The 24,017-nt window shown below is 38.4% G+C and overlaps 1 protein-coding gene across 2 annotated transcripts in view; it reads right to left on the minus strand.

The window, feature by feature from the left end:
- Nucleotides 1-90: 90 nt before the first annotated feature.
- Nucleotides 91-24,017, minus strand: part of Sspn (sarcospan) — a 105,666-nt gene continuing 81,739 nt past the window's right edge. For both annotated transcript variants that reach the window (XM_087213443.1, XM_004845738.4), the window contains 2 exons: nt 9,738-9,824; nt 91-4,086 (listed from right to left, as the gene is read on the minus strand). In XM_087213443.1, coding sequence (XP_087069569.1) covers nt 3,721-4,086; nt 9,738-9,794 — 423 coding nt within the window. In that variant the 5' untranslated portion in view covers nt 9,795-9,824 and the 3' untranslated portion in view covers nt 91-3,720. The remainder of the gene's footprint in view (nt 4,087-9,737; nt 9,825-24,017) is intronic.

Consider the following 24,017-nt stretch of genomic DNA (forward strand, 5'->3'; position numbering starts at 1 on the left):
TTTTTTGAATTAAATATTAACATGTGAGAGTCTATGTGCACCAGTTCATGTGTATCATACAGTCACTTAAAAGCACATCTGAACACAGTGTTTTCAGAGACTGAAAATTTTATTAAGAAAATCTGTAGTATACACATCCTCTTTAAAAACAACCACCTCAAACATGGAGAAACATTTCATTTTCTACTCACTATTTGAGCAAGGCCAGAAGAATGAAACCGCAACACCAAAATACAGACCAATATTTTTGAAGGGGATAATAATAATCATTTGCAATAATAAAGTACTAGAAAATCAGAAGAAACAAATCAAGGTATTCATTTCAAAGGCGCAACCGCTAAATCTTCATCTAAACGAATGTTTCCACTGTGAGTCAATGTCTTTGGCCATCACATAGCTCCATACACAATGTACAGCTAAAAACACGATAGCTGTTTTATTATATTAAAAACTGATAGCCAGTGGATTTACAAAAATATATGGCCACATAACAGGAGTTCAGAAACAATCACTGGAAAATACAAAGATGTGTTTCATGTTTGCAAATGATTGGATCTGCAGGGCAGTTTTTTCGTCTCTGATTATGGTTAAGTAACCATTCCACAGCTGTCCTTTGGAATCTCCCTCGGATACCCATTGTCCCCGCCTTTACTAAAATTTAATAAACATGTTCCAGATACACTGCATGAAAGAAGGGAAATGCAAGAATATGAAAAGAGCCTAACGTCTTGGACAGGAACAGAAAATAGATCCATAATACATTCTTCCTGTCAGGACAAAACACTTGATGTCTACAGCTGGAAACCCCTCAAAAAAGATCATCTGCATTTTTAATTCGAAGAGGAAAAAAAAAGTTAGGCCGGTTACTTGACTACAGTTTCCAGGGCCCTGGTGTAGCTATACTCTTAGGCACAGTTCCAAGACGCTGCCTACACAAATTTGGATGGAGCGGGGGAGGCACAGATGGTGGTCACGTGAAGGCACAGGCCGACTGAGTGGGCTCGGTTACAGAGTCTGTACATTTCGGCTGCTGTATTCCTCCTATTTCAAGTCCTGCCAAGTCCCGGCTGTTTCCCTTCTTTCCAAAGTCTTGATTCGTTTAAATCTCCTGAAGGAGGTGGGAGAGGAGGAGGATTGCTCAAATCTTACTCTCTTATGGCTTAGAAGAGACAGTCCCCGTCTTGGCTTCCTGTCAGGTTTTAGATGTAACATTTTGCTAAGTGTAAAGCTGTGTATCTGTTCTTTTTCTGTTGCCCTTATTGTAACTTCAATATTTGCAAAACATAACATCAAAATACTTCAAATCCAGCCCAAAGCAGTTTGTTATTCATGCAACACAATTCTTACACATATCAATACACAGTGAGCTTGCAGCTAATCTCTTCTTCCTTTCTTTTCTGTTCCTTTCTTTCTTTGGGAATTTAAGAATGCTGATTACACAATAGTAAAATCCCTGTCATGTATGCATATGTGTATGTGTGTCCTGACTACTATAGGTATTGTTATCAAGCTCTATTACTATCTCAGCTCTTCTTGGTTTCATTGTGTAGAAAAAGGAAGCTTACAAGCTTAAGTTAATCTATTTAAAACAACCTGTGAATCATCTGTAAAGCATAGAGCACCTTCATGATGTGGAGAATATTAATTTTCTAATATAAAATCTTGTAGAGTTCACTATAAAAAAAGTTGCTAAAGGTATTCAGGATGGGCTTCCAGTGATGCCCGATTCATAGTAGATAACATTAAAGTACGACTTTCTTACTCTTTAAAAGCACGACTTTCTTACTCTTTAAAAGCCTACAACATTCCAGATCATTTTCTTCTCTATGTAGGAAACTTTATCAAAACCCAAAGCAGAATCAGTTTGGGGGATTTTTCTTAACAGGGCCCCAAGGACTTTTCAGGTCATCTCCAAGAGATTTGGTACTCCGTGGATGATATTTTTTGTGTGTGATCAATTCTGCCCTAAAGTTTTATCCATTGAGTTGGCCAATGTACTTTCTTGCCCTGAGCTCAGGCAGAGCAAGGCCATTTTTAAAGTGAGTTAAAACACAAAAAGGTTTTCGCATTTGTTAATCAGGTGTTTTATCTGGAGGACGTAAGAGATATTTACAGTCCTCTAGGTTACTGTCTTAACATTTTCCTTTTTATTTGAGTATTTTTATTGTGCAAAAATTGACACCATTATCACAATCAATGTAATTATTCCTATATCCTCAAAAGCAAACAAGAACATGTTTTCCTTTTAGGGTAGAATTTAATGATCAGAAAAGTGTATCAATAGGGAGCATAGAGTACTAATAGAGAAATTCTTGATAACACTTATGTTGCCTGAATTTTCATTTTTGGCTCCTTCATTAAAACACTGAAATTCTTCAGGATTTAATAACAATGGTACCATGATAAGGTACATGTGCTTTAAGTCTTAATTAAAAATAAAACTACTGCCCCAAGACCATGGACATATTACCCCAAAAAGGACACCAAAACGTTATTTTGAGTCTATAGGTTGACTACAGGCACAGGTTATGTATCAAATGCAATTTTATGAATAAAACTCATGGCCGTTACCCAATTTTCCTGAAAGGTACATGGTTGCCAAGAGAGATACTTTTTAACATATCACAAATGTGCTATTTGTATAAACATTTCCTATGACAAATGCTTTTGTTTTTGTTTAAACGAGTGTTTTTAACCTGAGCATTAGGAACAAAATTTTCTTTTTATAATTCTTGGCTTGGGGTGGATCTTTAAGCATGTTCTCTTGTGAGAGTAATTTCTCTTAACACCAACAGCACTGCGTGAGTACAGCCAGAGCTCATTAAATAGACTTCTGAGCATAATTATAATTAACAATTAGCTAGAAATTAGTTTTAATGATTTGTTTTAGATGATAGAATAGAAGCACAATGTAATTATTTTTAAACCTTCTACATCATTAAGAGTACAGCTACCACTACCTTCCAATTATTGAGAAGTAGACAATCATCCCCAAGCATTTAGCAAGTGATTCACTTAACAGAAACCAACTAAAGGAGCCCGAATTCCGCATCCCAGCCCAGCTCTTTATGATTACTTAGCCCATTGCAAAGTCTATTCCTTTTCTCCTCTGCTTTGTAAAGCTATCATGTCCCGCAGACATGTCTACCAGGGAAAATAAAAACATTCAGCCTGGACATTTAGCTCTTCCCTCACTGCTGCCTCTCACCAAGACACCCCCGTGAAGAAAATGGTGAGAGGCGTGAAAGACCGGAAGAAAACTATAAAATCTAGCAAGTGGGCTTGAATTGCCAGTTCACTTCATTGAACTGGACCAACAGGAAAGAAGGTCATATGAGTCATGGATAAAATGAGTGTGAGGAATAAACCCCACACTCTAAAGATAGATCTGTGTCATTCGTTCCCCGTTCAGCATTCTTTAAAAAAAAAAATTTTTTTTTGGTTCCTGGGGATCGAACTTGGGACCTGACCTAAATCGCCGGCCCTCTTTCAATTTTTAATATCCAACAAATCAATTTGGATCTTGTTCCCCCCACCAAGAATTTTTAAAAATACAATAGAAACCTGAAGAAATGCTCTTTGTTTTGTGAAAAATATAAAAATATTCATTTAGACCAGTGAACAGTATTTATTGTCACAAGTTTTCTCTTCTTCAAAAAAATTTTTTTTCTCCTCAGCTCCTCAGTGTGCTGTTTTCTCTCTCACCTCAGAGTGAATCAGTTAGGCCTTTTGCTGCTGGCCTTCGGAAGCTGTGAGGGAGCACATCCTCACACCCGCATAAAAGACCTGGTACCTGTGTTTCCACATCACAAAGCAGGCCAGCAAGCACACAAGGCCACAGACCAGGTTAAGGACCATCTGGGTGAGTAAGAAGAGTTTGAAAGTGCCAGTGACGCTGGCACAGTCAGTCACATCCCGGTAAACAAAGGTCCTGCTGAGTGGCTCGGAGGAGGGCAGTTTGCACTGGCAGGAGTCAAGTGCGGGCTCACAGGTAAACTGTGTGAGTTGCAAATAGTGGTGGGCAGCGAACGCCACGGCCAGCACACACACTGTCAGGCCCAGGGCACTCAGCAGAAAGTACAGCAGCTGCAAGAAAGCAGAAGGAAACCTTGCTGGTTACAAAGACCATTGGATGACTCTTTGCAAAGCTAATTAATGAACACTGTTCTTTTTCTTCTCTCTCAGGAAGAAACCTAAGCACCTAAATAGCTTCATGTTTATTTATTAGGGAGCAATTATTAAATCCTGATCCCATTTCCATTTGCCATACAGATGTTGGGCCCCTTTCATGAATTGGACCAACTGTATTAGCTTGATTGTGGGATGTTTATGTCTAGAGGTAACATGCAGTCTAAATGAATCCCAAACAAGATAGCCTTCCCTGGATGATACACTGTGCCTATTTTGAAATCAGAAATTGATAACTAAGACTAGAAAAAAACAGTATGTTTCTGTAACATAAACACTGCTTTGGCCAAAATTATCAGTAACTGATCAACTAACAATACAGGTTAATGAAAAAGACTGTACTTGATGTAATAGTTGCCAAGCTGAATCCATAATGCCAGGAACTCCGGCAAAAGGTGCTAGGAGAAGAAAATTATGGCTCTGGAAGGCAAGTTACTTGATGTCAGCTTCATCATTAGTCTTATTCCAAGTTCAACTATAACCACGAAGTCCCTGAGCATAAAATAAACTCTAAATGGTGCCCTGGGCAACAAGGCTCTGAGCACTGTAGTAGTCCACGTTAGTCTCAGGACTGGAAATGTCTGGCTGAAGTTCTAATTCTGCTGTGAAAAAAGAATGGAATCGCTGCAAAAGCCATTTAGCTGACTTACATCTGAAATACACTGACCAGACACTGCAGGTCCTCGTTGAGATGGTCACAATAAACTCTGTTGTACAGAACAACGAAAGTTCTTGGGATTGGACTCCCTGACGGGAAACATTTCTCTTGATGGTCCACCTTTTGAGAGGCTAGATAAGGACTCACACTCCTCAGACTTGGGAAGTGACCGCAGTTCACAGGGAAAGATTTGTGATTCCACAGTCAAAAGTTGCCCTTTGCAAAGAGCAGTTCTAGTGCCTGAGAAGTTCCCAAAGTAAAATTAGTTCCAGCCATTTCCATGTTCAGATTAAAGGAGCTCAGAAAAGATTATGCCCTCCTCCTACTCCCAATTATATATAATTTAAACAATATTTTAAAATATAAATATGTGTATGAAAATCTGCTAAATGAGTGATTTTCCACAGTGAAAATTTCAAGTGTTTTCAAGTCTTAAATTTGGAATAGTTGAATTTTAAATTTATTTTTCTTGGTGTGTATGTGCATGTGTGTGTTTGCTAGTGCCCTAAATGTGTGTCTGGTTTGCCTGGAAAGAAATCCAACAGAGATTGTATATAGTTTGAATGTACTTTGAGGTCTGGAAGAGAATGGAATTGGTTAATGCCACCTTTGTTTAATATATCTTAATATGTCTTAACTAAGGAGTACGTGTATTCTTTGAATCTTCTCAGGAAAGATATGTTTTCAAATTATTCTGAGGTTGTCAGAGGCAACCCAAATATCTTCATCTGTGACACAGTTTATAGAAACATGGTATATCTCAGGAACATAACAAGGATAGTTTAGAGTCAACATGTTTAGTGTTCTCTGGAGAAAGGAAGCCAGATAAATACAAAGTGGCGGCATTATGGAATTTAAAAAGGAATTATTTAATTTGTGATATTAATTAAGTGAAATCTGTACTTTGATCCTATCTCCATCATATGCAGTGACTATATTTGTTCAAAAATGGAATGTATGGGCTTAACAATATGGAGCTATTTTCTGTGTAGTTCTGAAACATTCAGACTTGATGATTGACTATTTATTTATTGAGACAGTGTCCCACTATGTAGTTCAGGCTGGCCCTGAACTCACTATGTAGCCCAGGCTGGCTATAATATCGAAGCGATCCTCCTACTCCTGCCTCCTGAGTGCTGGGACTACAGGTGTGCACCACCATGGCCAGCTTGATGATTGATTTAAACTTCATGCCAACAGTCGAACTGTGCCGGCCACGTTACATATGTGCACCCATGGCAGCTGTGTCGCCCAGGTGCCCGCCAGAGAGCTGGGAACTATGGGCTCTGGGAGCATCTGTACATCCTGAGTATCAGGAGGGAAGTCTCAAGCTAAAGTGAAAACTTCCTACCTGGCAGTTATCTGCTTAGCGGAATGGCTCCAAAGAGAGTTTTCTCTATATATTTCATTATCGTCAATGGATGAACCTGGAGGTCTTGTAACCTCAACACATACCTACAAACATACATGTGGGGGGGAAACAGAGTCTCAGATTTCCTATAACATTCACTGAGACAAAAGTCAATTTGCTGAAAATAGAAATGTGTCTATTGTTAAAAGAATAGTTTCTGGCACACAAATTAAAAGATTTGCCCAAGATCATTTAACAAGTGTGTAGCAGTACTGCATGATGTTTAAAAGCATGAGCCAGGAAGCCTGAGTTAGAACTCGGTCTTCCTCTCAGTAGCTATGATCCTTGGGTAAATTAATCATTGTGCGTGCACCTATATTTCTTCATCTGTGGACTTGGAATGATGATCAGGATAGCAATGACTTCACAGGACTATTATAAAGATCTAAAGAGCTGATATCTGCACAGGGCTGTGCATGGAATCTAGTAGCATTCCTGAGGTACTTGTGAAATAAACAGATTAGCAGGGAAGGACTGGGCATTCCAGTCCTCAGGTTTCTCAGCATATCAACTCTTCGGTCTTTGTCTTCTCTGTTGTGGGATTAACAACGCATCCTTGGCTTGTAGGAAGGATGTAAACATTTACACAAAAAGTGATTGCTCAACTTTAATTGGGCCTCTTTTAAATATGCTAGAAGCCAGCAAGGACCCAAGGTAAAACCATCTCCCTTAGCTCCTTGCAACGGAAGCCGATTTATATGTGTGTATATCTCACACATTCAGACTTGGTTTTTCCCACTCAGGAAAGCATCAGAGAACAGGAGGAAGTCACAGAATCAAGTTTCTTATCTATTTTAGGTCATAAATTGTACTTGACTCTCCCCCCCCCCCCCCCAAGCCTGCGGGCTACATCTGCAATGCGGGAGCTTTTTTTTTTTTTTTTTTTCCTTCAGGGCTTTTTAAGTTATCTGACAGCAACGAGCTCCTGGGTTAGAATCCATAATCTAAAATCAAGTGGCTTGTTTTACCTACACGGCACGAATAAACTATCAATGAAAGCGTGTACGATGACCTTGGGAATCCGAGCAAATATATCTTGATAACAGCAGGCGCGGGAGGCATCTGTGTCTCGGGTCGCAGCCGGCAGAGGCGCGGTGGCAGCGCTTATGCAACAGCAGCCGCGCGTCTCAGTCCGCTCGCTCCCTGCCTCTCCCTAATTGGTACCCGGCTGCGGTTTGCACGTTCGGTGATTTCGGGAGGGAGGAGGCTGGTTCTGCTTCAATTTAATTACCTTCCTCGGTGGCCTGAATGCTAAGGCCCCCGCTGCAGCACGCTACGCAGGAGGAGGCTGCCGCAGCAGTCCAGGACCTCTTGGATGTGACAGTAGGCACAGTGCCCCGGAATGTTTCCGAAAGCACGTGAACGAGACACGTTTTTGAAAAGCCAGGTGAGCCCTAGAAAGCTGGGCCACCGGGAGAGGCAGGAGGCATGACCAGCAGCTAAGTGGCCTGCCAGGGGCAGAGGGCAGGGAGAAAAAAGGAAAAGCACTGGTGACATCCAGGGCCTGTCACAAGCCAGAGAGAGAGACTACATCATGCCCTGACTGCTCTCCCTGGCTATCTGAGCGTTCAGCAGGAGGAAATAAATACTCAAATCTTGGGCCAGTGTACCCGTATGGGGGCTCTAAAATGCAGCTAGGCAGGTGGGAAGCTAAAAGATGTGTTTTATTCCTGTCCCCCTCCTAAAATAGTATGAGATGACCCCAGGGAGTCAGCTGTCCCTGGTGGACCACCAGAAAACTGGAGCCTGGTGAAGCTCACTTTGGACCGGAAGCTGCTGTTAAGAGCACCTTCCGTGATTCTGGCAACAAGTATCACTAAGAAAGAGAAACTTGCCTCCATATTTGTCATCGTCTATGACAGGCGAAAAAACAGGTAGCTAATGAGAGAGATCTTCCTCGTAGGGAGTTCTCAGCCTGCCTGACATCGGCAGCGACTTTTTTCTTTGTTCCCCTAGCTCCTGATGTTAACCAAGGTACAGATGATGTGATCCTTTTGGGGCCTCTCTGAAAGAGAGGTTTGTGCTTCTCTTGTTTTCTGGGATCATGGGATGGAGGAATGAGAGCATTTCATGCAAACTGATGAACACCTACTTTAGGGTGTTTTTCACCTACTGATTGAAAGTTCCTAAAATCTAACAGATCATTTCTTACTAGGCTTTCTTTCATTCTTTCTTTTCTTTGCTTTTTCACCAAGTTTTGTTGTTTAGTAAGACTTCAGCCAAAAAAGTAAACATGAACAGATGCCTGCTCTCTCCAGCCTTTCTCTTTGAAGGAAAATTCTCAGAAGGAAAAAGTAAAATTTCCAAATGTAGGTTGATACACCAAAGTTCTAAGTCATAACAATTTGAAAATCATCTATTTTTTAATTTAAAAAGTTATATGTCACTATTGGAGAACATTTCAAAATTAGATAAAAACTGCAAAATGTTGCTAAAATTTCAGCACTCGCAGATAACCTACTTTTTCTATACACCAAAAAGATTACCTTTCTTCTGTGGAATCATATCATACATTTTGTGTAACCAGTAATTTATTAATTAATATGTGACCTTTTTATTCCACTAATTTATTTTTACAGCATGATTTTTAAAAGTATCAACACGTTGCTAATGTCAACAGCTTCGATTGTACTCAATGTTCTAAAACATCTTATTTTCTCTTAGTAATTTCCGATTAATATTGTTGACTTACTGTTATACCTCACTTTGTTATTGTAACAAACAAAAGAATGTTTTTCTATAGAAGAAAAGTAAACAGTATGAATGGACAAAAAAATTGCAGAAAGCTTTTTATTCTCTGCTAATAATAGTTGAAAGAAAGTGTGGAATTTGATATCTACTAGCTCTGATTTCTCGGATCAGTGCTTTATGTCCTTAAATTCTGAAAGAGGGTATCTATGTTTCCCCTTAGAGATTCTACTGTGTAGCGAAAATGCTGTTCACTTGGCAAGACTCCAACCAACTACACTGTTCCTAACAGAGAGAAAATTCACATATAAAGGAAAGACACACTCTTGCCAAGCCATGCACAGCTCAAACATTGCCCTGAGACTCTTGGCTCAGATCATCTGGTTGCACCCAATGTACTTTTTCTGTCTCAGTGATCCCACCTACAAGAGGAAATACACTTAGATTGCTTCATTATTAAAATATTCCAAATAACCCCCAAGATATGGAAGTGGGTGCCAGTGGAGACACCTTTCTCTAGCCAAGTGTTTTGTTGAGCTAAATGTTCAATATTCCTTTTAAGGGCGCTAAAGGACACACTTCATACGCTTGATGCCAACCCAGTTCATGGAAATTAAGACTTAAGAAAAGACTAGCATTACCTTTGGGTCTGGATCGATGCCCTCTTAAAACATTTTTTGGCATGCCTGAAAATGCAATTTCTAGATTCATCAGATATGCAGCCCCTTAAAAAGCACTGTTTTATTTTTGTTCTTATGTTTCTTGCCATGAGATGATAAAAAAATTACTTACTTTCATAAAAAACTGGATACATGTCCGTTCATCAACTTGATACGAGACACAAAGCATAAACAAACCAAGATAGGCCACTAAACAGACCTGCAAGGAGAACACAAGATAATGGATGTTATCAGGGTGAGTCCTGATTCTAATGGCATCCATCTCAGTGTCTTTCATCAGTGACATCCATGGTATCAAACTGTTCATTTCATTTTACTTATCTTTATGTGCTGTGTTTTGTACTCACTTGTAGAACACAGCTTTAAAACTGTAAAGTCAATTCATTTCAATTTAGCTAGTATTTATTTGTGTGCCAGGTACTACGCAAGGCACTTCAGGGTATACACAATGAAGAATACAATTTTCTTAACTTTCATCAGGTTTTAGTTCAGTGCAGGCTAAAAGAAGTACGTACACCATTTTAAGGCAGGGCATTATAGTCAAGTGTAATTCAGAGAAGTATAAAAAAAGGAAGAAATTAAATTGAGTCAGGCAATGTAAAAGGTTTCACTCAAGATGTGGATTTGAAGTAGTCTTGAAAGTCATAATAATAATGATCCCTAATGTTTACTAAATACGTACTATATGCTGGAGCATTTCCAAAGGATTTGGATGTCTTTCTTCATGTAATTGGCACCAAACCTTAGAAAGTAAGTGCTATAATGATCCTCATACTGCAAATGAGGAAGCAAAGATACAAAAGACATAAACAATGGAACCAGGGAGCTTGGGTGAAAAGCAGTTGTATGAGCAACAGCAGAGGTGAGGCCACACAAAGCATGTTGAGGGAAGAGCAAACACATACCCATAACTGAATGAACTAAGTGTCAAACATAAAAGGTAAGGGCCGGGGATTTAGCTCAGTGCTTCGCAAGCGTAAGGTCCCGAGTTTGATCCCCAGTACCAAAAAAAAAAAAAAAAAAAACACCCATAAAAGGCAAGATGAAGATCTGAGCGTGTAGGAGTGATTTAGTAAGTGGCAGAGCAACTGCAAAAGCTTCTGATCAGGGAGGTGACATGATTTGACACATTTTTGGGAAATGAGTGGTGGGGTTGGATGGGCTGGCAATGAGGAGATCAGGATGTTATTTTATTAATCTGAGCAATATTAACATGTGAAGGGGCCAGAGCTCGGAGGGTGGCAGGCAAATTCAGAGAAAGGTGGAGAAGAAAGGTGTAGCAGAAGCAGAGGGTATATACCATGGCTATGGCCTGACTTTTGGGAAGACACTAGAAAGGGAGAAATAGAAATCAACAACCACATTTTTGAAGGTCAGTGATAGCAAGATGGTGGCTGTGCCTCACTGACAGCAGCTGCCAAAAGGAATAGAAGGAAATGTACTTGGTCTGTTAGTCAAACTGTATTTTCTTTTGCATGAAGTGGAGATTTAAAAACTGATTTAGAGTTTCTAATCAAAGCATATCTATTCACATTCAATTTTGGAAAGTATAAAATGTCAAAAAAGTTTTATCCTTTAAGCTAGAAAAGATAAGCAACACAGTTGTGTTTTCTGATAAGCACAGTTTTCCTAGAGATGGATGTTGGAAGGATAGCTGAGAATCACCTAGCAAATCATCAAACAACTGGTTTGGTAATTGTCTTAGTTATTTTTCTCATTGCTGAGACAAAATACCTGACACCAGTGTTAAAGGAGGACAGGTGTATTATAGCCCACATTTTGTAGAGGTTTCAGTTCACAGTTGGCTGGCTCCAAGGCAGGGTGCTATGGCAGAGGGGCATCACAGAGGAGAAACAGTTCATGGCAGGCAGGAGGCAGAAATGCAGCAAAGCACAAAAGTAGCATGCAGCAAGCAGCCACAGTGACAACAGCAGCCCTCTTTCTGTCCCTTATATTATATCCAGGCTACATTCTGTCAGCGTGGGTAGCACTCACACCCATTATTCACACTCAGAACTATGCCAAACCAATCCATAGACTAATTTAGTAATCACACACCCTTAATCACAGCATTGCATATTCTAGATCTAGCCACCTCTGAAAAACCCCATCTATGACTGCATGAGTCTTTGGTGGGACATCTAGACACAAACTACAACAATAATATTTATAATTCCCATCACTAGCTCCTGCTTCAAGCTATAGACAGTCCTAGTTAGGGTGGTAGAGCTGGTAACTTAAAAGGTGACATAACTTTTAAGATAATACTTCTATTCTCTCCTCAGTTATATATTCAATACAATGCCTGTAACTGCATCTCTTCCCAAGTAGAGCATTGTTCATTTTTCTACTGGACCATGAAGCCAAAGGCAAAATTTCCTTTTAGTCCTGGCTCTTTCCAAGGTTTTCCATTATTAGGACTGGCTACATGGTTTAATAGCAGCAGATAACATTTCCAGTGGAGAGACACAGCACTAAACTAAGTGAGCATGGCACGGGTTGAAGAGGTGTGATGGAAAACAAAGCAGATCAGACCCCAGGAGGCAGATTTTCAGTGCAGGGCTGGCAGGTGCAAAGCAAATGATACTGAAGTATCATTATTTGTGTGGTTCATAGGTGGCTGACATTTCCAAGTCTGGGATGAAGTTCTTTTTAGAAGCACATTTTTAAAAATACCAAATCAAGCTACAAGCTTGATAAGGTCTGTTAGAATTTACTGTGTATTCTCACATTGAAGATTCAGAAAGCTGAAACAATAGAAGAAAGACCTCCTTTTTGTTTATTAGTAGCAAACCAGGTCAGGGTTCTAAACCTGCTTCTGTAGGGTCAGCATATTCCCAAACATATGCCTGTGCTTCTTCGTTGCTTTCTGTCTGTGGGTGCACAGGGTCAGAGTCTCTGCTATGTAATTCTTTGTCTCCTAGAGACTACTGTGCTGATTTAGACAACTGCCAAGACTTTTCCCCTTGCCTTTTTGAGAGACACATTCAAATAATCAGGCTTAACTGACCAGCATTTTAAAAAATCTGATTCAGTGCCTCTGCTTGAACAAAATTTCTTCTTTTTGCAGTAGCTATTTCTTTGTAGCCTTCATTTATCCTGGTTTCCAGTGAGATGTTGCATAGAAATGCATGACCTCATTCTAGAGGATTTCATTTATTCAGTCAGCAGAACTTTATTGAGGATATACAATAGCCAGATCCTGTGCTATTGTATGACTCTGGGAATCAAGAGATGAAAAATATAGTCAATTACACCAAGGACTATCCAGCCACCAGGGTCTCTTATTCCAGTGGGGAAAGAGAAAAGACAGTGAAGTTACAATAAAATGTAGGTAGTAAAAGCACATCTACTGTAAGAATACACCAAAGGGATTGCTAACTTGGAGAAGAGTTGATAGAGGAAGATGGATTTTGAAGGCTATGCAGACATTAGCTAGAAGGAGGGTATGAGGAAAGATATTTTGGGCAGAATGAGTAGTGATAGTGCAAAGACATGGAGAAACACAAAGTGAATATTATAGAGCAGGACCAAAGATGCTTTTTAGAACAGTCTATCTGGCTATGGAGAATGCAATGAATTGAGGAAAGATCTGGGAAGGGAAAAACAGCCAAGACACAATTCTTGTCCTATGGAGAAGTAAAAGCTCAGATGGAGGTGAAGATGGAGAGTCGGGTGTTTGAGTGGCAGCTAGGCAGCTGAATCCATGTGTTCTAAAGACTGAGTAGCTGTAAGGCTGAAGGAGAGGGAGGCTCAGGAAGGCACTCAGTGGCCTACATGACCTGCACGTGCAGGTATATGGTGTTGACGAGATGTAAAGGGAGCAGCAGAACAGGAATGGGGACTAATGATCACACATGGTCTCAAAGCTCAGCCATCTGGACCTAGAGCTCAGGAATGAGGTCTGGGCTGGAGATGAGGATTTGTTAGTCATCAGCATATGTGAAGCTATTGAAACCATAGGAAGCATTGGTCCATCCAAAGAGCATCTAGTGAAAATAGAAAGGGGGCCAGGAAGTTACTCAATAATGAAGAGTCTCTGAATCCTCTGAACAGAAAGCACCTTAAATATACTTCTTATAATTTTGGTTGCATATCATGTCATATCTAAAATTTATTAAACTGGTGATACTTTGAGAATTTTGAAAGCTTCACTTCTAGGTCCTTGTGTCCCCTTGCTAAAAAGCTTAAATTCAGATTTTCATGTCTTAGCCATCACATAGGACTTGATAAATTCTCAACAGTTTTTCCTTACCCACAGCTTTGGATGTTACCACACAGCTTTTTTAAAATCAGAGAGTTTATCGGTATTGAGCATAAGCATGTTCTAGAAGCACAGTATTTACTGGACTTAAAACTGAAGGCTTTATGGCCACGTGAAAGAAAGCAAATCTCTCCTGCCAGACTGAGGGTCTTACTTCCTGACCTGGCAGGACATGGGCATGACAGGAAGACATGGTGTTCTGGCTTCCCAGGCAAGGAAGGGGGAGCTCATATTAATGAGCAATGAGACCGGCCAGACCTTTCTGGCACAACATTCCTGGAATCCAGGCCAGCACTCCCATTAGATATGGCGAGGTGAGGCCCACAGAACAGGAAACAAGCAATTACGTGAGATTTTTCAAGGAGGCCTTTGTGGGACCAGACACCCAGGCCTGAGGTGGACAGGTGGTGTCACAAAGCACAAAGCCAATAGAGAAAGGGGTGGCGCTGAAAACCAGCTCTGAGAAGGCAGTAGGGCAAGCACCATTTAAGAGCTTGGTAAAAGCCTGTGTGTGAGTGGATAATTACATTGATAAGAAAAGCTTGAAGTTTGTTTTTAATAGAAAACATAACAATCATCATTTTAACTCATTTTAAAATATGTTTTAGTGTAAGGAGAAAACTTAAGTCCTAAATTTCGCATTCTGTCTACAGATATTTTTTGACTTTACTGGGTGAGGTCTGCAGTCTCTTATGAGTTAGAGATTTAAACAGGGCTGAAATGTTCTCTGAATGTTAAGTCCATTTCTAGATACAGGAGTCCTGAGTCTTGTCACATATTGGCTTTGTTATTTATTTGGCCTATTGTACCTGCAATGGTGTCTTTTAAGTGATGGAATTGTGAAAAAAAGTGGATTCAGGGGACAATGTCCTGGAAGATTTACCTACATTTTGCCCCTTTTCATTTTGTCATAGCTAGAAAGTATCACCCTAAACATTTTGTGAAAATAAGAATTATTGGTATTTACTTCTCTCCACATCATACGTATTTATATTCTGGTCTTGTGACATTCACACAACCTCCAATTTATTTGTTTTCTTCTTTTGGTTGTCAACGGAGCCGCTTGACAGGGCTGTCTGGGGAATACAGCCTTCCCCTGTCAAAGGCCTTTGCGTGTTCCTCTTCTCCCTCAGTCCCCACTCCTCAGTCATGAGCCTGAAATGTGACTATTTCTGTAAGTTAATCAACTCCCACCTTTGTATTTAAAGTGCTTTAATTTAATCAATATAGTGACAAGATGAATTTGCTTCTGTTTGCACAGTGAATTGATCAATCAGGGAAGTAGCAGAGCTGTAAAGGTTTCTCTGCCTATTTCTGAAGACAACTTATATAAATTTCATTTATTTAACATAATTGAAAGTAAAATATTAGAAATCATTTTTAACAAATGATGAACATATTACAGTGTGTCAAATGAATGTAGGCTTGGGAGAATTGTTAACACATAATGTACTAGACAATTAAGTAATAGGAAACAGAACATTCCAAGAAAATCTATTCAAGTTTGTTTATTGAATCAAAAGTTCAGGATTGGAATGAATATTTTTGCATGACTTAAGCATTTTACTGGATTCTTATTGTCTTTTTGTTATGGGAAGACAAAATCTAAGAGAATGGTTCAGAATCACTTGAAAGGCTTGGTAGAAAGGTACCAAATTTCTGATTCAATAGGTCCCAGGTATGGACTGAGATGCTGCATTGTTAACAAATACCTAGAAAATACTGATGTTGTTGAGAATCACAGGTCTAAACTATAAACAGGGTCTTCTAAGTGCTGATGGCTGGTGTGGAGTTTATCAGAATGTTTAGGGATCTAGAGTGGCACACTATCTAGTGGGGAATCTTATGGAGAGCTGTTAATTATAAGCAAAAACAAAATAATAATAATATCTACTTACAAAATAGTAAACTTAGTACTGAATATATACATATCTCTCTATATATAGATACAGATATCTAGACAGATATATAGGTATAGATATATAGATATATATTTGTGTACCTAATTATCTCAAGAATGCATGCTACAAGGGAGAGAAAACTAAGGCTTCAGAAATGTAAAAAGTTAGGTACACATTCATTGCACCCTAAATTTTTATATTAATAATATATACAGGATAACAATAAAAGTATTGATTCTAATTCTTCCCCATAAAGAAATGTCATCTCGGGCTGGGGATTCAGCTCAGTGGTTCCAGCGCCTACCTCGAAAGCGCAAGGTCCCAAGTTCAATCCCCAGTACCAAAAAAAAAAAAAAGAAATGTCATCTTTTCTAATGTAAGAGTCCCTAAATTGGAGGCAACTCCATCTCTCTTGTCTTCATCACTACTTAAATACAACTTCCTTCCAGAGTTTGTGGTCTCCGTGCTTGTGGTTGATGGTTTGGGGAACATCTCTAAATTATCAGTGTGAAATAGGATTTGCTTCTGTAGATAGACATTATCCCTTCCAATCCAAAGCACATCCATCCCTTCCAAAATTGTATCACATCTATAGTGTTGTGTCAGCAAATGTTTAACAACTGGTTGAGGAAGAGCTCTTCCTAGCAATTGCTAATTTCTATGGCGTAACAACAACAACCATGGCTGACTATCAGACAATCTCTAGCTTACTCTTGCTCCTCTTCCACATTTTCAGCCTCCTCTTGAGTCTCTTCTTGGACAGAATCATTTGGTTACCAACTTGGATTGGTTTGTACTATATTTGGCACATTAGTCTTTAGTATTTGTTTGAGATCCCTGTAATCAGCCTAAAGCAGCAATAAAGACAGCCAAGAAGAAATCCTAGTAAATAGCCCCCCCATCCCTATGAGATATCTCCTATGACCCCCAACAAATGCCTGAAACCTCAGATAGTATTGAACCCTATATACACTATGTTTTTTCCTGTATGTACATATTCATTGGAGTAATGTTATATTAGGCATTGAAAGAGATTTACAATAAAAAATAACAATAAAATAGAATTATAGCAATATACTATAATAAAATTGCCAGCATCATTACTCTTGCAGTTTGGGGCCATGTTAAGTAAGATAGAGTTACTTAAACACTGTAATATAGTGACAGTTTTCCTGAACCTAGACAACAACTCTGAGTAAAGGACGGGTAGCATATACATCATGGATACACTGGACAAAGGGATGATTCACATCCTGGGTAGAATGGAGCAGGAGGACACAAGATAATCTGAACATCATGCAGTTTAAAATTTAAGACTATTTTAATTTTGGAATTTTCCATTTAATATTTTCAGGTTGCTGTTGGTCACAGATAGTTGAAACTGCAGAAGACAAAATTGGGGATTAGGGTCATTATTGTACTCATTCACTGATGTGTAGGATTAAGTAAAAATGGTTATAATATCATCTGTGAGATCTTGCTATCAGTGGGCACTCCCATTTGGGTATCAGTCTCCAACTAAGCTTAGCTCAACAAACCTTACTGTGCTAGGAACTAGGAATATAAGGAAGATATAGTCTTTGCCTTTCAGAATTTACAGTTTAGTCCTCACTTGCAAAAGAACAACTGAGGTGCAGGAAAATTGATTATCATGTCATTGGTGTGACATTGGGCAATGCCATTAGCGTGAAAGAGTAGCCAGTAACAGCTCATATTTCTCCCTTACTGATAACCTACCAAGATTCTTTATCCTTTTTACAATGTGAGTCATGTTATCAGCTGGGTTTTTTTCTACTGTATATTGTTTTTAAAGACAAAGTTTTAGGTGTTTATAAAATAGGACTTATATACAATATAATTATGAGGGGTAGCTCCTCCCTACATTTATTAGTATAGTATAGTATAGTTTAGTATAGTATAGTATTTTTTAGGTAAAAGCAAAATAAAAGGCAAAGAGAAGAAAATACAAAAAGTAAGAAGCATCAAATTAAACTTCATTCAACAAACAATAACTCTATTTGGTTTGTTAAAAATAAGTATAAAATTATGAGTATAATTAAGGAGACAATGCTACATAATGGAAAAGATATGAGCTTTAGAATTTGAATCTTGAATATATTTATTTATTGGTTAAATGATTTTGAGCAATTATTTAATTCTTTTTAGCCTCAGTTTCCTTGTCTATAAATGAAGACAATACTGCTTTCATGTGATGGTTAATCTGAGGATTAATGATAATATAAACAGGGTACCTATGATAATGACTATGTTATAGCTAGCGAATTGCTGGTAATGATCACTACCAACATTATTATTGCAAGTAGAGTCATTCATACACTTATTAGAATAGACTGAGTTTAGAATATATTGAAAGGCTTTTCATGTACTAGCAACATAACCATGTTTAGAATTGACATTGTCTTGTTTATAAATATCATGTAGTTGATTTAATGTCAGCATGAGTCAGCACTTGGCATGATCTTTATATAAAGAAAAGTCATTAAGTATAGATGATTTGACATTTTGATGTTAATATTGAACAGTTTTATATGCCTGGCACCTTACTAAGCACTTTATGTAAATTATATCATTTCATCTTCACAAAAATCCTATGAGGTGGTCACTATTATGAGTCCCATTTTATAGATGAAGAAATAGAAGCTCAGAAAGATTTTATGCTGAAAGGGCACCATCCATAGCACAGAGTTGAAAACTGTACCCATCAGAGTACAGAGCCTGCCTTTTGGCCACCACATGACACAGCCACCTCCTTGGAGGAAAACCGAGAGCACTATAAGCAAGAACTGCAGAGGTCTGGAGAGCATTCCGGAAGCTGCTTTTCTCCTGTGTAGCTGAAGCATCACTGAGGCCTAGTGTGAACAGTAAATCTCACAACCCAACCTAGGGGATTGCAAATCAATCATTGAGACCTGGTCTTATCATGTACGAAGTGGAGAAAACAATACTTACTTTAGAATTTGTTTTTAAAGATCTTAAGTAATGTGCCTGGAATCATAGTATATATTTTTCTCCCATCTCTTATGACCTCAAATAGTGCCAGTGTAACTTACTCTGAAATCTGAGCTGAAAATGAATAATATATGCAAATATAAGCACTCTATCATTTCTTAGAAATAATCTCATTCTGTTCTTTTAACAAACGCTCATTGTGTACCTGCCATGTGTCATGTACTCTTTGAACCTTGCCAATCCACAATGAAGAGAGAAGACAAAAATCCCTGCCTCAGTAGGCCTTAAGCTTTAAAGTGGAGAAGCAGTCTGTAAACAACTACGTAAGTATATCTCTAGCATGTCAGCTGTTGAGAAGAGTTCTGGAGAATAGAGCACTGATCACCATAACTACCCCCCCCCAACAAACACGACATAGACTGATTAACAAAATACAAACAATAAATCCACTGGAAAAAACGCATTGGTAATGTCCAGATCATCTTTAAAAATGAAAAACAATGAAAGCACATGGTGAACTTGCTGTTGTTTCTTAGGAGACCCTTGCTGGCTCTGTGATTTCAACAACATGTATCTACTACATGTAATCTAAGGTCTTACAACTCCACATACAACATGCCAGGACCTGGACAGGCGACAACAGAGGGCAACTAGATAAGATTTATAGCAAAATGGATCACACAGCTAAAAGTACAGACATGGTTGATCTGGATTTGACTGACATGAGTTCAAAACCCACCTCCACTGCTTTTTAGCTAATGGGCATAGAACAAGATAACTGTTAGAGCCTTAGTTTCATCATGACTAGGATAATATCAACAATGTGCACTTCATAAGTTGGTGAAAGATTAAAAGAGACAGCATATGTAAAGGGTTAGTATCATAACTGGTACATAAAAGACAGTCAATAAATATTTGTCAAATAAAGAAATAAATCCATTCATTTAGTGACTTGGGTTACTTTTGCGTTCGCAGCCAGGATCCATTTATCAAACATCTTTCCAGTAATGTTGACGTAAATAGTTTGCAAATATCTGAGAGGAATAAAACTTCTGCTTCTTTTTTTAATTTCTACTACAAATTTGTTTATTATCTACTACCCAGGAAATGCCAAACTCAGTGACCATGCTGAGCTATGTATGTTTCTCTGATGATACCACTGTGGTTTTACAGAGTTGAGCATTTAATTTCTGAAAAAAATGCTGTTCAGTGAAATATATGTTCTGGACATAACATCCAAAATTAATATTACTTTTTTAAAAACACAGTGGTCTCAGCTAAGCTTGGTGCACAAGACATTCGTGACAAATTATAGAAGTGATGGGGGTACGAATATAAAGATTGAAAACTAACCCAAGGGTTTTTGACAAAATTGAGCATCAAGATGCAGGCAAACATGGTAATAATCTGTCTCGAAATGGTGAGTGTGAATGTACAGATATTAAAACTCAGGGATCTAATCATAAACTTGAAGGGTTTTCCTTGGTTTTATTAAACTAGCCTCAAAATAGTAGCTTCTTTTCTAATGTGAATAAAATGATAGCTCGCTATAATTTTTTGCCTTTTTAAATTTTCTTCTTCTCTTTTTTCCTTTTTTTTTTCAGGATTGGAGATTGAACCCAGGGCATTTGCACTGAGCTACATCCCCAACTCAGTTTTTGTATTTTTATTTTTAAACAGGGTCTGGCCCAGGCTGAGCTCCAATTTGTGATCTCCTGCCTCAGCTACCCAGACTGCTGGGATTACAGGCATGGGCTACCACACCAGGTTTAGCAATAACTTTTTATAGCTTGGAACTTTTACTAAGGAGTGGCCTATGATATACCAGGAAGATATTCAATTACTAGTTCTTTTAAATTAGGAATCCACAACTTCAGAGCTTCATGACTCAAGTCTTTTATTATTAGAGTAGAAGTTGTTGGAAAACGCTAGCACAGAAATCTTCTCTTTATCAAAGAACTAAATTCTGCCTATCCACAAAGAGTTTGGATTTTGACCTACAGCCTCATCTATATATTTCCATATCTTTCTGCGAAACTGGGGATTGCAAATTTGTAATATTTACTTAGCAAAGATGATCCAAGAGATTATTGTTTAAAAGCAAATATTAGAGCCCTAGGTCAAAATTTCCCAGAGAGAAGGCAGTTCTACATGATAAATTCTATCACAGAAAATGATTTCCTTTTAGGGTGGAAAAAGAAATGACACTCCTTCAACCACTCCTAGATTCAGCCCCTCTGCAGTAACCATTCGATCTTTCTCCTCCCTCTTTTGTATTAAAATTGTCTTTTTGCTTGAGGAGTTGATATCTGACAGGTGTATGTTGGAATTACTGTAAATGCATGCACTGTTCATAAGTGAGCACACAAAGACATTTGAAATTGAACCAAAGTTACTTCTGTGCAAATTACAAAAGTGGGCCTAGGGCCGGGATTTAGCTCAGTGGTCCCACCGCCTGCCTTGCAAGCGCAACGTCCCAAGAGTTTGATCCCTGGTACCAAAAAAAAAAAAAAAAGCGGGCCTATTCTCACCTACGAATTCCTTCACTCTAGATCTCTGCAAAATAAACTCTAAAAATAAAATTTCTAAGATCTTGTGTGGTGATTCTTAAGTAAATTACTGCCAGCCACAAGAATGAATTCGCCTGATCTGTGTGATCGAAGCTTTGATTGATGGGGAAAGAAGTAATCGCACACCAGGCTGAAGTCCTCTGTATGAGCAGACATTTCCTTTCCAATTCAAAGTGGTGAGTTTTTATTATGAGTTAAGTAGTCAATAACCAGAATTATACTTATTGTTTGTACATTAACTTATATTTTTTATTAATTTTGTTGATACATTTTAGGTATACAATATAATGGCATTCATCATTCTAGACTTGCAGCTTTACATATTCTATCTTGGTTCTTATTTTTCCCGCTTCCCCTGCCCTCCCTATTTACAGAGACTTTGTTTCCATTTTTTCGTTTTCTCATATTAATTCCATTCCCTTCTTTCCTTTCCCCTACCCCTCCCACTTCCCCTTTCCCTTTGCCACTTTGCTTCCTATTTCACATTATCTATTATACGTTTCAGTCCTTATTTACACTTTCAGTTTCTCACACTAGAGAAACTATTCAGTATTGACACATGTGTGTCCTATTTATTTCACTTAAGAGTATCGCCTCAAGGTGCATCCATCCCACTTGGTCTTGTGTATAATCTTCTTGCTGATCTCCTGCATTCTATTTGCCACTATATTATTAAGGATTTTTGCATCTATGTTCATTAGTGAGATTGGCCTATGGTTCTCTTTTTCAGTTGGGTCTTTCTCTGCTTTGGGGATCAAGGTGATGCTTACTTCCAGAAAGGAATTTGAGAGTACTGCCTCCCTTTCAATTTCATTGAAGAGTTTAAACAGTAGTGGCAGCAGTTCCTCTCTAAATGTCTTGCAGAATTCAGCAGTGAAGCCATCAGGACCCGAGCTTTTCTTAGTTGATAAATTTTTAATTATGTTTTCAATTTCATTGATTGATATTGGGTTGTTTAGGATTTTTAGGTCTTCTTCGTTCAACTTTGGTAATTCATATGTATCTAGGAATCTGTCCATTTCTTCTGTGTTTTCCATCTTATTGGCGTATAGGTTCTGGAAGTAGGTATCGATGATCCTCTGGATTTCTGCTGGGTCTGTTGTAATTTCACCCTTTTCATTCCTAATTGCATGGATTTGGGCCTTTTCTTTCCTTTTTCTGATAAGGTTGGCTAAGGGCTTCTCAATTTCATTTATTCTTTCGAAGAACCAACTCTTGGCTTCATTGATTTGTTGGATAGTTCTCTTAGTCTCCATGGCATTGATTTCTGCTTTGAACCTCATAATTTCCTCCCTAGTATGAGCTTTGGGTTTGTCCTGCTCTTTCTTATCTAGAAGCTTGAGGTTCAGCATCAGGTGGATTAATTGAGCTCACTCTGTTTTCCTAACATCAGTATTCACTAGTATGAATTTCCCTCATAAGGCTGCCTTCATTGTGTCCCATAGATTCCAATATGTTGTATTGGCATTGGCATTTAATTCTATACTTATTTCTTCTTAATATTTTTTTCCAATAGTTTTGCCTTTAAACTTGCATTGCTGTGTATCATAGCCAGATTGGCTGTAGAAACACAGAAAGATTGGAAAGAGAAATGTGCTTGTGGAGTGACTTTGCTACTTCTCAGCACTCATTGTGATGTGTAGATGTTCACGCCTATCTCATTTATTGCTTTATGTGATATTAGAACAGTACACTGATGGAACTGATACAAATGAGTTGGAACTTGTGAATGGCAGCTAGATCAGAGGACTGGTGAATCCCCTAAGTCCTATGGATACAGTGTGCTTCCCTTGATGTTTCTGCCAAACTAAACTTTCTGCTTGAAAGCTAAGAGGAAGTACATGAAGTGTGCCAGCACTCAGTCACTAAAAGTTTTAAATTCCAAACCCTGCTTGAAAGTAATTGCAAATTACTTGACATTTTACACCATTGAATCTTTGTTGTGGTGGTGGTTGTTTTGTTTTGTTTTTTGAGACGGGGTCTTGCTATGCAGTCCAGGCTGGCCTCGAACTCACTATGTAGCCCTGACTGGCCTCAAACTCACAGCAATCCTCCTGCCTCAGCCTCTGGAGTGCTGGGATCACAGGAGTGCACCACCACGCCGGCCAACGCCATTAAATCTTATGACTGCATGTTTCATCAACTCTGAAAACTGAGAAAAGAAATCCCAGTGTCCATGTTATCAAGGATCCTTTAAGTAGAATACATTCACCTGGGCTTTCATTTCAGTATTTTAACACAGATTTGTATATGTAGATTAAGATTCTTATTTCATAGGAATTTCTTGGAATTTTGGCAATTACATCTTCAAAATATTGAATAAACATAAACAACAACATTGTTAGGCAATAAAATTGGTTTTGAATAAAAACTGGAATAAAATAATAATAGGACATGAATTGTGTCTTTGACTCAAAATGTCCTTTTTCTTCCTTATCTACCTGGTGTAATAGTACTCCGACTTCAACTATTTTAAATTCAGTTGTATTCATTCTTTAAACTCTGCTCAAATATATTCTCTACCCAAAAGAGTACATAGTGTATGTCACTTACTTTGTATATATTAGCTCATTTATTACCCAAAACATGCAATAAGTAAAAAAAATGCCCTATTTTATACAAAATTATAATTCAGAGAAAGTAATATGAAAGTGATCCTGAATAAAAACTTGGTTATTTAAACAAAT

This window comes from Heterocephalus glaber, unplaced genomic scaffold, assembly GCF_053883595.1.
Source record: "Heterocephalus glaber isolate CG9 unplaced genomic scaffold, H.glaber_assembly_v1.0 deba00001444, whole genome shotgun sequence".
Taxonomy (NCBI): Eukaryota; Metazoa; Chordata; class Mammalia; order Rodentia; family Bathyergidae; genus Heterocephalus; species Heterocephalus glaber.